Source organism: Pimephales promelas, chromosome 23 (genome assembly GCF_988280905.1).
Source record: "Pimephales promelas chromosome 23, fPimPro1.hap1.1, whole genome shotgun sequence".
Classification (NCBI taxonomy): Eukaryota; Metazoa; Chordata; class Actinopteri; order Cypriniformes; family Leuciscidae; genus Pimephales; species Pimephales promelas.
In genome coordinates, this window is record NC_142791.1 from 7,087,965 (window position 1) to 7,102,627 (window position 14,663).

The 14,663-nt window shown below is 34.5% G+C and overlaps 1 protein-coding gene across 1 annotated transcript; it reads right to left on the reverse strand.

Annotated features, from left to right (window-relative positions):
* Window positions 1-3,022: 3,022 nt before the first annotated feature.
* On the reverse strand, window positions 3,023-9,755 carry ufm1 (ubiquitin-fold modifier 1). The gene is made up of 6 exons (XM_039667525.2): window positions 9,615-9,755; window positions 9,453-9,509; window positions 7,993-8,050; window positions 6,352-6,391; window positions 4,722-4,754; window positions 3,023-3,671 (listed from the first exon to the last, which is right to left on the reverse strand). Coding segments are annotated over exons 1-6 (273 nt in total). The 5' UTR covers window positions 9,617-9,755; the 3' UTR covers window positions 3,023-3,588.
* Window positions 9,756-14,663: the final 4,908 nt, after the last annotated feature.

The window sequence follows — 14,663 nt, forward strand, 5'->3', positions numbered from 1 at the left end:
CAAAAACCTTTTGAATAAGAAACAATAAATTAGGAGAGGTGCAAGGGCGAGGGACTGGTCTCATATCTAAAGATGACCTCTTAAACAATATGCTGCAATTCCAAGATAAAAGTTAGCTCTTTTCTTTAAGAACAAAGGGTTAGGGTTAGTTCAAATCTCTACTGTAATGCTACAGTGATTTGAAATATAGTAATAATCCAATCAATCCAAACAAACAATAAATTACCAAATCAAGTATTTACTTTCAAGTTTCTTTTTTATTTTGTTTCAGTCGTGGTGGCCTTGATTTTAGTTTTATTTGATGGCTTTGTTTTGATTTTAGTTTTGTTTGATGGCTTTGTTTTGATTTTGGTTTTGTTTGATGGCTTTGTTTTGATTTTGGTTTTGTTTCATGGCTTTGTTTTGATTTTAGATTTGTTTGATGGCTTTGTTTTGATTTTGGTTTTGTTTGATGGCTTTGTTTTGATTTTAGATTTGTTTGATGGCTTTGTTTTGATTTTGTTTGATGGCTTTGTTTTGATTTGGGGTTTTTGTTTGATAGCTTTGTTTGATTTTAGTTTTGTTTGATGGCTTTGTTTTGATTTTAGTTTTGTTTGATGGCTTTGTTTTGATTTTGGTTTTGTTTGATGGCTTTGTTTTGATTTTGGTTTTGTTTCATGGCTTTGTTTTGATTTTAGATTTGTTTGATGGCTTTGTTTTGATTTTGGTTTTGTTTGATGGCTTTGTTTTGATTTTAGATTTGTTTGATGGCTTTGTTTTGATTTTGTTTGATGGCTTTGTTTTGATTTGGGGGTTTTGTTTGATAGCTTTGTTTGATTTTAGTTTTGTTTGATGGCTTTGTTTTGATTTTGGTTTTGTTTGATGGCTTTGTTTTGATTTTGGTTTTGTTTGATGGCTTTGTTTTGATTTTAGATTTGTTTGATGGCTTTGTTTGATTTTAGTTTTGTTTGATGGCTTTGTTTTGATTTTAGTTTTGTTTGATGGCTTTGTTTTGATTTTGTTTGATGGCTTTGTTTTGATTTGGGGGTTTTGTTTGATAGCTTTGTTTGATTTTAGTTTTGTTTGATGGCTTTGTTTTGATTTTAGTTTTGTTTGATGGGTTTGTTTTGATTTTGGTTTTGTTTGATGGCTTTGTTTTTATTTTGTTTAATGGCTTTGTTTTGATTTTGTTTGGTGGCTTTGTTTTGATTTTGGTTTTAATTGATGGCTTTTCTTTGATTCTTGTTTTGTTTTTGGTTGATCTTGTTTTGTTTTGGCCCTCTTTTCTTTGATCTTTCTTTTGTCTTTGATCTTGATTTTATTTCTGGCTTTATTTTTGTCTTTGCTTTGATTCTTGTTTTGCTTTTGGTTGATCTTGTTTTGTTTTGGCCCTCTTTTCTTTGATCTTTCTTTTGTCTTTGATCTTCACTTTTTCTTTCTTGCTTTATTTTTGTCTTTGCTTTGATTCTTGTTTTGTTTTGGTCCTCTTTTTCTTTGATCTTTCTTTTGTCTTTGCTCTTGTTTTTATTTCTGGCTTTATTTTTGACTTTGCTTTGATTCTTGTTTGTTTTTGGCCTTGCTTTAATTCTTATTGCAGTTATAGTGTACCTCCAGTTTACACTACCTTTGTTTTTGCAGAAAGCATTTTTTTGACAATTATGATGTTACAGTCTTAAAGTAAAAATACCATGCAGTGACAGAAAAAAAAACATTTCTTTGATATTCCCTGAACCTTGTTATAACAAAGGAACACATATAATCCAGTTTTGTGAACAGAGAATGGAACAGCACAAAACAACATTCTTTCAAAGGCCAAACCAATTTGCTGCAGTACACTAGCAAGTATTTCCTTTGCTTAAAAAAATATAGCAAATTAATTACTTCTGTGAACTCTGGAAAACGAATCTGCCGGTTGAATGCACAAGCTAAATCTAAATTCATGCCACATATCTTTTCATTTGAAAGATACATTGAGTGAGAAGCAGGAGTGACAGGAAGCCATATCTATAATACATGCGGACAACATTCAGCCACTCAGGAGGTAAATTACTTATTTGACAACAGCAATTCAGATATCAGCCTTTGTGCAAGCTTTCAATCTCTCACAAACCTCTTAGAAATGTTCAAATTAAGTTTCTATAGAAATATAAGCGGAAACACGGTCAGACAAACAAGACCCCAGTACTTTACAGCTATTTCCTAGGCTTAGCCATATCTGTGCCATCACAAGACTTTATGCTCTGATAAAAAAGGTTGCCAAGTAATGCCTCATTTAAACCCTATAAAACACCCGATACTGAACATAAATATTCAACAGGTCTCTTATTTGCTTGCCTCTTACAAATAGCAACATCACTGCATGTCTTTGTACCTCTTTGTACCATAAAGGAGACTTTTGAAGCCTGTTTTATCCATTTAAACCTTTGGAACATGGTTTAAGTGACTAAACATCCTTAGTAGCACAACAACAAACAGGATATATTTATTTAACAAAAAAGGCACTATACGGTTTAGCATTCAATGCTTTCTTTAATGTTTATGACATGAACACTCAAAAGTACTTGAAACTTTTTTACTTTTCAGTTTGACATTTGTTATATGGGCAACCTCATTCGCTATCGTACAAGGACAGCTTCTTCCACGGCTACTAACAAACCGCATCATTTCCTGCCAAATGAGGCTGGAGACAAGCAATGTCTTTTCAAATGTGACCAAGAGTAACATGTCTGCGTTTGAATAATGTTGGCCTTGCTGTATTTATAATGCACTTCTCCCCTTTTCCCAGTAATGAGTGGCATGGAAAGGGCACAGCATGCCTGCTTTTATTAAAACAAACGAAAATCCATTATGACACTGAATAGTCAGACCCTTCCCCTACGCATGGCAGTAATGTAAGTGGAGGGTGTAAAAGCAAAGGTAGAGGCCTATCAATCATTAGCCTGATGTACTATTCAGATCTTGAAGTATGTCACGATTTTAAGCCTTAATGAAAAGGCACACAGCCGCTGAATTGAAGACCAACAAAAAGCAACTTTGACATCAATTTAGTTTATGTAACATTTTTAATAACTATGGGGAAGGGAGTTATTTTTTACATAGTAAGTATGTTGCGAATTGCTCAGTTTGTTATAGTTAGAGTTTCCTTAACCATACTAAAATTTGTATAATTGCAGAGATACACAACTGATGGACTTTCATCACTTTGACATTGTCATTATCTGCCTATAATAATGCAGAGCTCAAAACAAAGGGACCATAAACATAAAATGTAAAGAAAAAGCGATTCATGACAAACATGATCTATTTAAGTCATTAAATTGACTATAAAAAATATGCATTACAAAAACATTAAGTATGTGATCTTAAAGTAGAACATTTTGTGAAAGATCAAAATACCTAGTGGTTTGAAATTCTGGGGCAAAAACGACCATGTCCAGTGAGTTTATATGTTCGAAAATGGGGAAATGATGGCAGCTCTGTGAGATTTGAGAGGTCCTCTGACAGACTTGGAGCCATAGCAGTGCCCGGGTAGCAGTGAGTTGACACCTCAGGGCTGGACAATAAATACGCAAGTATGTTTATTGTCTGTGACAGAAAAACGTGAGATAGTCAAATCCTGGGTCGGCGACCCCCTCCGACCCGATCCCTGGGAATGATTCGTAGCTCCGAGCCGTGCTTCAGGAACACATTTCCTGTAGAATCAGACATCCATGACATTACATCCAGCAATATGGGACATTTACAGCTAAAATCATTTTAAATAAAAGTCAAATGTTGGTTAATTTTAGGTACAACTTCATAAAATTATATGGAAGCCCTTTTATGTTGCATAAAAGCAACAAACCGAGACTGGCTCAGTTCCCTCTGCTATAAGAAACTCACATCTCAGCGAGCATATGAAAATAAATCTATTCAGGTGTCTGAGTATAGGCTAAATTTAGTATGTGATTGTATAACTTCAATCCAAACTAAAGACTGCATGCCTCCATAATACAAACCTGCAGCATAGGGTCGGGCTAGACATGTCGCTACTATAAAACTAATGAATCACAGCTCATTTGACATTTAGGGCTCAACCCATGACACATATGAAAAATAACAGGCCATTTTCATGTGATTACATGCAGCATGGCACTTAGGAAAGAAAACATTGACAGAACGCCAATGATTTAGAGACAGATGGCTTCAGTCTTAAATGACAAGCAATGCAGGATGGAAAACATCTGTAAAGAAACATTTTGTCAGGGGAATAAACTCACAACAATGGGGAATTGTATAATTCAAGCACGCATCATCAATATTCATTAGGAAATGTGGGAAATTTACATGAAGGAGTCTTAGGAAATCATTCGATCTCTCAAAAGGTCCCCAGGCGGATAAACATGAACAATATGAGGGTGTAAACAGAAGGATCCATTTCATTTGCATACGGATGATTATAAAGGATAGGCCTGAAAATCTCAGCCGCGCATGTAAATGGTGAGAGTGAGATGAGGTATCTCATTTCATAAGATGAGAAGATGCAGGGAAGAGGAAGTTCAAAAATATGGAAGGTGGATTAAAGCACCGACAAAATAAACAAACATGCATTTGAACAGGCAAAAAAGTACAGAAATCACTATTTCCACCCCTGTGTGATATTTGGATGCATGAAAATAATTTACAGCTGTCAAAATGACATTGATTACAGCTAGATTCTGCAGCAGAGGGTAGCTATGATCGAGTGAAATAGAGACACCGACCTGCTGTTTGCGCCGGGTTGATTCCGATGCCATCTACACAAATCATAATCACGGAGAACATCAGCAATGTGAATACATACACAAAACAATCATTCTTAAAAACAATCAATGAATCAGACAGCAACGAAATGCTGAACAATCTCAATTCAAACCATCGCATTTACAATATCTGCCTTGCGTTGTGAGAGGCGAGTTATGTTTTCGGTCTGTTTAACATTTGTTCAATAATTACTCATGACACAGCATTAAGTTGGAGTCTCCAACTACAACTATACAAGTACACACAATGGTTCATTTTGAATCTGTTCTGACAGAATTTAGTGAGATTTACTGAAGAATTCCCCAGCCTTTTTGTCTGATTCCTTTAAGACATGACGTGAAGGCCAAGTGTGGTAACATACTCGGAATTTGTCCACTGCGATTTAACCTACAGTTAGTGCACACACATTAGGAGTAGTGAACACATACACACACACACTGAAAACCACTGACACACACACACACCCAGAGCAGTGGGCAGCAATTCAGTTGCTCAAGGGCAGTTTGACTCTCTAACCACTAGGCCACAACATTGGTTTTGGTTCTTATAAACCTAAAAATAACTAGTTCATTAGAGTCAGTTGTTTGTAAATTAGGCTACTACTGTAGTTGTGCATTTTTTTTGTGTAGTTATTGAAGAACCCAACCCAATGGTAATTCAAATGTGTTGTGAGTAGTTGCCAGGGTGTCGCTATGCGGTTGTTAGGGTGCACTGGTGGTTGCTAGGTGTTTATTTTGAAGTCTGACTGCTTTAATGAAGTTTAATACTCTGGTTTAAGGCAGTGGTTCTCAACCAAAAGGCCAGGGCCAACCAGGGGGCCCCAGCAAACTTCCAAGGACCCTCAAAATGACGTAAAATGATTTAAAATAAGACCAAAAAAATATATATAATATATAGAAAAATTTAAATATATATTTTCAACAACTGTTAAATTTTTTTTTATATATTTTTAACAGTTGCTATAACAGGGTTCCATATATAAATAACAGGGTTCACATGGTCTTAGAAAACTTGAGACTTGAGTTTAACAGGGTTCACATGGTCTTAGAAAACTTGAGAGACTTGAGATTTTTAAAAGTGTGATTTCTATTTCTTAAATTTTTTAAAAATTATTAATAGAATCTTAAATCACCATGGGCATGTTTATTAAGAACATATGCGTTTCTAGTTATTCCAAGATCTAAAATATTTTATTGAATTAAGAATTCTTATCCTTAAGAATTATCATATCCTTATCCTAATAACAAATAACTGGACGAGTAATGTACATTTATTGGTTAAAAGAACGGGACATTAAAAGAACATTCAGCTAACAAACCATAGTGATTTTTTTTTTTTTTTTTGCTATTATTTGAATTATAATTATTGTAGTTTTTGTAGTTATAAAGTTATATATAGTTACAATTATTGTATTTTTTTTTTTTAAAGAAATTAGCTACAGTTTTGAAGACAAAACTGGGCCAAGGGAGTTTATAATATTGTTATGGACATTGGGAGCCCTTGGTGTCATAAAGGTTGAGGAACACTGGTTTAAAGATTTGATCAAATATGAGCATTATGATAGTGACAATAATAATATCAACAACTTACCGTTTGTAATGATGGCACTGGTGGCTGCTGGAACTTTAAACTTTAAATCAAAGAGAAATAAAATAGTTTTATGTACCACTTGTTGATAGTCTGACAACAGCACAGTACAGTCAGACAGAGATAAAAAAAAAAAAAAATTCAACTTGAGTGTGTGTTTGAGACACACACTCTTACAACTTGAGAGTGTGTAAAGAGTCTGTGCTAGAAAACAGAAGCCTTCAAAACTTGTGTGGAAAAATGTATCTTGGCTGATCGTGGAAGAAACTGTCACTGTAACTGTCACAAAGAACCAAGACAGTAAAAAAAAAAAAAAAAAAAATCATTCTGAAGGAGCTTTGAAAAACGTTCTGGGTGTCCTGAAATCATTTCCACAATACTGAACAGCGCAAAACTGATGGGAAGCAATATGACAGGCTGTAATGCATCCTCAATTATATGAATACAGATTTTTGTGGGGGTTTATTCAATTTCTCATTTGCCTTTTTTTTTGTCTGTCGTTTTTGTCAGGAGGAAAAGAGACAATAAAAACAATGATCCAATAACCATCACTTTACCATCACCTGAGGCAGGAGAACAAAAATAATTAGTCAAAGGGTGAAAAAAAACAAAACAATAAAAACACTGAAAGGAAGCTTGTGTGTTTTTAAAAAGGCACTATCATTTCTTCTGGCTTCCACTTGCATTACATCTTCCTATTATGAGGTTGTCAGATGTGGAATTTCATTATAGTAACAACCTAAGCTAATCTGCAGCGTTGTTCAGTCATGCCGTGGGTCCGCGTGCTCTGAATGCAGTCGTGACCCAGACTACACAGCCAACAGGATTCCGGCAAATCTTTACCCAATTTCAAAGGATTTATGGCTAATCAAGAAGGATGCATTTCAGAGAACATATTGGTATCAGCCATAATTTGTGTTTTTATTTATTTATTATTGTATCAGCTTGAAAAGATAAGGCCTTACTATCCAGTTTAAATAGTTGGTCTCAATCTTTGCCTATGTCAAGTTTTAAAAAAAAAATCGAGTACTCGAATGATATGGATTTTTAATGGCACTGATACTAAAAGAGCAAAAAAATCTATATCATATTAGGAAATTACAACATTGACTAATCTCGTGTCATTTTTTATTTAAACAGTATAACTTTATAATATCAGTCATCGTTGGTTAATCTGTTGATAAACATATATTGATATACCTACTAATGATATTTCTATTGTCAATCAACTTGATTATCTAATTCTACAATGATCATGTTTAGATTTTAAAGAGGCTGTGGCAGAGATAAGCAGTGCGTCTCAAAAAAAGATAAATCAGACTTAAAAAAAATATTGGATATAATTGAGCTAAAGTTCACATCATGAACCATGCTATGGGATATAGAACATTTTAATTAATGATATTTTCTTACAACCATTGTCAAAAATCAATATCAATATTATGCAGTAGAGACCCTTTTGATCATATTTTAAATAAAATGTGAAACTAATGTCAGGCAAAAGCACCTTAGCTTTAAGGCAAAGACATATTGCTACACCACAGCAGATCTATCAAAATATGGTTTTAAATGAGGTTGCAATAGAACTGTGAACAACTGCACCAAAAATAATATTTTTTTATCAGACCAAATGAATCAACTCACCTCTTCTGCTGCAAATTTCAAAACTGCAGTGAACGGCGTGCTCTCAGGTACACTTAATCTGAAACACAATTATGCAGATGAATCTTTGTGCAACAATGAAGGAAGAAAAAAAAACTACCCTGTAAAGAAAGTTCAACCATAAAGAACCCTAAATAATACACAACAGTAGCATATTACACATATTACTGTCTAGTTTGGTTTTAAAACAAATTAATCTCAGGTCATCTTCACCAGCTCATGTCCGGTCACTTGTCACTCGAGGAGATCAATAATATTTTCAAAACGCTGCATGTAAAAAATCATCCAAACTGGCCGGTGCATCAGCATTGCAGGTGCTCAAGACTGAGCTCAGCTGGTAAATCAGTCAGTTTGAAATTGAATGGCACTCTCACAAATGTCAGTGTGTCTGCCAACCAATCAGACACAGTGTGACATTTATAGATTCCCACCATAGCCCTAATTACATTAATTGCAATCAATATGGCAAACAGACTAAGAACAGCTTGTGATAAGGGAAGACACTGATCAATTTTACGTCTTGTAACTGCTTCCATAACAAGTTTTCTTACAGACTAGTGGAAAGAAAATATCCAAAACACACATTTAAGACTTTATTTTTACACATTAACTATTTGCATCTGCATATTTGAATTGAATACACTTTTTTTTGAGCCAGCCATCTACACTTTATTAGCATTTACATTCACCAAATGTATTTCTATCTATATTCTGAGGTTTTTATAAAGATGCTTACATGTATTCTTATATTTTTCACTTTATTTATTTAATTCCCCCCCCCCCCCCCTCCTTAAAAATATTGTAATATATATATTTTTTTTGATTTACAGAGTGGGAATATTATCCAAAATCCCCTCTGAAAACCTTATTATATCAACAAAATGAAACATTTTCGAGCCTGGCTGTATCCAATGTTCTGATTTATGTTCTGAAAAAGCATGCAAATTAGTGTTTCGTGAGTGCATTAATTAAATAACATTTCAGAACACTTGTAATACAAAACAGCTGTCTTAATGTACTGATGAATCAGAAAAAAAAAATATGGTTAATCAAAGGGTTATACCCATTTTATTTTGCCTTAAAATACTATCATTCATTCCTCAGTTGACAGTGGTGCTAAAACTATATTAATTTAATAATTATAATATATATTATGATATAATATAAAACTCTAAAAAACAATTATAAAACATAATATTTTTTCAAATATATAGAGGTCAGTTGGGCCATTATTCTATGAATTATTTATTTAACGAAGAAATGAATGAAAGAATAAATTAATATATTATAGAATTAAGCAACCAATATAAAATAACGGAACATAATAATATACGCTCCCATTAGAATCAAGAAAATGAAGAAAATCAGGGCTAATGAAACAATTAAAAAGGGAATAGTAATGTTGGTGGTGTGTGTCTTGTGTTGAATGATGTGTCACTCACACTTTATATGGTAACCGAGGGTCCGACGTCAGCGTGATTTTAAACGTTACTTTCGACCTAATGCAGACACAGACATATATTCACGGAGTTTATTTAAAGATGGAATACACAGTATAATTAAAATAAAGTGTTGTTATATGATATTAAGGCTTTACTACTTACATTTTACTGATTTGTATGAGAAGACCGCACACTGTTTACACCGACCCGGAAGATGCAAGGACCCGCTGTAACACGTCATCTGTTCAATGGCCCTCTCTTCTCCGTCTCTCTCAATTTGTCATTTTTCAATTACATTGTGTTAATCGAATTTGGTCATATTCAGCTAATTTAGAGAAATGAAAAAAAGAAAATAAAACTACAAGTAAAGAAGAGAAGATAAAACAGAAATGATTGCAGCTTGTGCATTTCAGTCAGGCAAGTTTCAAGCTGACTCAAGTGGGTATTACCGTAAAGTGTGTTGTTAAGGCACCTACACATTTAAGACAAAAAAGGGCAAACAAAAATAAATAAATAAAGTAAATAAAAGGCAATAGTGATTAATTGCACGCAGAGTCCCTGAAAAGTATTAAATCATGCGTAAAATGTGTAAATATGTATTTAAATGCATTAAAAACAGCAGTGGCAGCCTATCTGCACACAAAATATTCTGTCACAAAAATATAGTCAACCAGCTAGTTCAAATATCAAATAGCCTAATGGATATGAAATCAGTTTATAATTTTAAACCTATCATTTTAAACCTATCATACATATTTTCGTGAAATGTTTTGTGTTAAAAAAAATAATTCATAATTAATTAATTCTTAATTCACCAATGATTTCTTTAAATAGGCTATTAAATTAAATGATTCCCACAAATAAGGAACAAAATAGTGTATATTTGATAATTTTCTTTAACAAATAATTGTTATTTACCCAATTCTGAATACTGATGTTTTTAAAACTGCTTGTCATTCTAATGTCTCATGGTAAAACCACTGGAAGTTAAACCTCTAACTTGTTGTGGAATATTTTTGGAGCCAAAATTAAAATGCATTAGCCATATAAGGCATATCATTATCATTGTGCATTATCGTACACGTCAAAGTGCTATTCAACATGTAGGCTATTTAGGCTATAAAAAGATTTACTGTAAAAAAAGAAGAAGCACAAAACAAAAATAACTAAGAGGTCTTGTATTAACTTGTTTTTTAATATAAAACCTCCATGTATTTTTTTTAAGAAGTTCAGTAAGTAAAGTTAGTAACACTTTATTTTATAGTGTCCAAGTTAAACATGTTACTGTCATAAAAGACGACAGGAAGCAACTGCAAGTAAACTCTTTATTAAAAAAAAATATATATATATATATATATATGTAAAGTCCAGACGGCAGACGGAATGAGTGGCGCAGGGACTTTGATGGTCAATCACAGAGCAGATGAAGTGAAGAGATGACGAGCACTGGGAGAGGTGATGACTGGATCCAGGACATAGAATGTAATCCAAGGGGAAACACCGAACAGGAACAAGAGCATGAGACTGGAACGCCAACACAGGAACAGGATCAACACAACAGCACAGAGGACATCAAACAACGATCTGTCAAAGGAGATGAGAACATGGTGAGTATATAAAAGTGAGGAGATTAGCTGCAGCTGGCACTGATGACAGTCACACCCACTCACACACACATAACAACATAAACACTAGACGAGCAGGAAACAATGCATTCATAAACCGTGAAAGTTACATGTAGTTTAGTAATTTCTATACATTATGCATAATTACATGCAGCTAACCCTAACCAAACCTAATCCCAACCCTAATCCTGTATAGTAAATACATGTTGGCTAATATTTCTCAGTAATGTACAGCCTAATTACACTGTAACAAGGACACCTTAAAATAAAGTGTACACGTACATTTTTATGTATCACCAATGCAGATAAGGGAACGTTGTCCCTATTATTCTGGCAAGTTCTCTAATGTTATGCACAAACGTTCTTTTACAAAGCGTTAGCAAAACATTGATTTATACATTAAACATTTTTGACTAGTTTCAGAACATTCAGAGAACATTCAAGAATGGAAATTTTCGTTTACATAACCAATAAAAAAAACTAAAAAAAAAAACTGGACATTTGAACATTCAGAAATAACATTTTCATAACCTAAGGGGAACATTAACACAATGCTCTTAGAGCATACTATCTGGGAATGAGCTGGTTCAACTTAAAGGAGCCATAAGATTGTGGCCAAAACTGGTACTGCAATCACTTTCAAATTACTGTAGAGCGGTGTATCCCTTCCCCCCTGACTCGAGGTTGCCAGATATGCTACAGGATCCAACATTTTTTTTATCCGACTCATTTGTATCTGAAGCTGTGGTAACTAGAGCAGAGCTGGCAACCCGGATGCTGCAACACTACTGACTTTGTGATTGGTAGATCGGTGGAGGGTGGCGCATCAGACCAAAACACAACATGACAACATCAACATCAGTTGAGGGCTGCAACTTCATGTTTTAAATGACACTATCCTGGCTGGACTGTTGTCAGTGATGTAAGTATTTGAAATGAACATGATTTCTTAATGTTTCGTGACATATCAGGGCCATTTTATGATTATTTGAAATAAATTTCTTACATACAGCTCCTTTAAGCTAGAATAAGGATGAGTCTGGTGACATTGATGGAAATAGGCCTGCCTGTTAAAATCACACATTTTTTTTCACTTGCAAAATACCACTTAGGCCCAATTAGGGGGGGTTGCTGGTGTTGTAACACTTGATTAATCATATTTTAAATATACATTTGCCATAATCTGTTTGGCCCAAAGGTCTATTGTTTGTCTGTAGTGAAGCTTATACAGCGCTGGCGGCTGCTGGATTTAGAGAAGGCTGTAAGCTAACTTGAGTCTCATGAGTCATCCTCATAAAGCAAACCCTGCTTGCTGGCACCATAGGGCACACTGCCAGCGGCCTCTCTAGAGGAACATGTGGGTGTTGAAGAAAACAGACTTCTCAGTGTGATTTGAAACACAAATTCACCAGACGCTGACAGTTTTGCTGGAGTCTATTATGCTTTCGTCACAGGCTTATTAAAACCACATATAGATTGGAAAAGTTGATCTGATGGAGACCAACCAGAGAATAGCGTTTTACGTCGTTATTGACACTGCAAAGTTTTGTATTAAATGTAAGCTATTGAGACCACTACGTACATCATATTTTAGGAAATTGCGCCCAGAGACGAAAGCTTTAAAATGACAAATTGCCAGATAGCCTAAGCCTTCAGTAATTAATATTACAGACATGTACACAGAAAGACATTAGAACAAAAGTCTGTTCCTTTCTTTGACAAACATCTCCTGAAGGAATTTCCCGACTCTGTCTTCTAAATTTATCCTAATCATGTCGTGTGCTGAAGCCTGTAGTGAGTCATTTGTGGTGACAAGCAGCTGTGCGGTTCCTGAGGTGATGATGGGAATGAGATACCAAAAACATTGCTCTACTGTCAGATGAGCTTTTGTGTTGACAACCTAACAAATAATTCATCTGTGAAAGCAGGAGTGCTGAATGCTTTAAACATTGTAAATGAAGCCTATATCAGGATCATTTGCATGTCAAGAGCAGGAGACAAATCTAAATTTGGTTTATGAGGATAATTAGCCCAACTTCATCTTTAAACACGTTGACATAGCTACATTGACTGTGCAACTGTCAGACCATTTGCACTCAGTGTAGGGGTGTCAACTAACCATAATCATAATGGCATTTTACTTAATGAGATAATAGTCATGTGCCTCAACAAGTAAAGTCTTAATGTAAAAACTGACTGTGAATTTAACAGGCAGCAATTGTCCAGAAAACGTACTGTAGATGAAATAACCAAATTTTCTATGTAGCAACCATCCAACTGCAAAGAAAAAAAGACTCATTTGCAAGCACAGCTTTATTTTGTTGCTTTTTTTTTTTTGCAGAACAGTGTTAGAAATTGAGAAAGTGTCCAGTGGAGAGAGGGGAAAGGGATCAGAAAATGACCCAGAGGCAGGAATCAAACTCGGGTCACTGGAGGTGCAATTGCACTGTCAGTAATCTAACCATAGGCTTTGGCACCAACTGGTTCTTAATATTGAAGTACTGTTTAGTTATATTGTGTAAGCCCCAGTAAATAAAACTAATGCATATTGTATGATTTGAATAAGAATATACATATCAATTTATCAACAGTCACAGTTAAACAAATCATTATTATAACAAGCTTATTATAATTCTTCACTTATTGGTGTTGAAAACACAATATCTGGCTTCTGGTGATTTGACTTTTGTAGTTTTGTTAAATACATTTGCTCCCTGTATTCTCTATTCAGAGTGAAAATATATTTGAATTACATAGTGAGGTCAATATAAATGGAGTAATTGGCTGGCAACCGAGCTGCCAGTGCACTGTAAAAACACAAGTGAAATCTACAGTAATTTTTTGTGTTTGTATACAGGAAGTTACTAAGTTCAGAGTAGAATAGCATACTGTAGATTTGGTCAAAAATAGCAGTAATGAAAAGTACTGTGAGAGTCACAGTAATGTCCTTGTAACCTACAGTATTATGTATAGGGAAGAATGATTACTTAAAGCAGACAACTGGAAGTTGAAATACCAACGCATTCTCATCCTAGGGCATCATATAGTGACGCGTTTGACAATGCGTGTACATCCAACGCACATGGCACCCTTTAGCGTCAATATAACACGCTTTGGTCATGGGTATAGGTATGGGGTAGGTTAGGGTTAGACCACTAGGAGGCGCCTTCTGGCCCATATATATCTGCGCCTTATATTGACGGTTAAGGGTGCCATGTGCGTTGGATAGGCTACTGTATACGCATTGTCATTAGATGACGCCTTCGTTGTGGTAACTAACACATTCATTTACACTATTAGTTAATACATGTTGTTAAGGAATTAATACACGATGACACATTTAATTAATATACTAATTATTAATATACATATTAATATACAAATGATAGATGCAGGTAAGTAGACCAAGTTAGCAAGACAAGACAAGACCAGGCAAGCTCTCTGTGTGTGGGGCAGGCGTTTATGGAGGGTTGATGAGCACGATGTTAGACAGAGTGGTGATTAAAAAGGGTGAAATATACAAAATATGATGCAATAATGTGTTTTTAAAAATATTGGATTTGTAAGTATATAATAAAATATGATA

Bases quoted from the DNA above. Each gene is read 5' to 3' on its own strand.
- ufm1 (XM_039667525.2), bottom strand. The intron at 6,392-7,992 runs GTGAGTTGATTC...TTTGATTTAAAG, and splicing joins TGAAATTTGCAGCAGAAGAG to TTTAAAGTTCCAGCAGCCAC. The intron at 3,672-4,721 runs GTCGGTGTCTCT...CTGATTCTACAG, and splicing joins CAACCCGGCGCAAACAGCAG to GAAATGTGTTCCTGAAGCAC.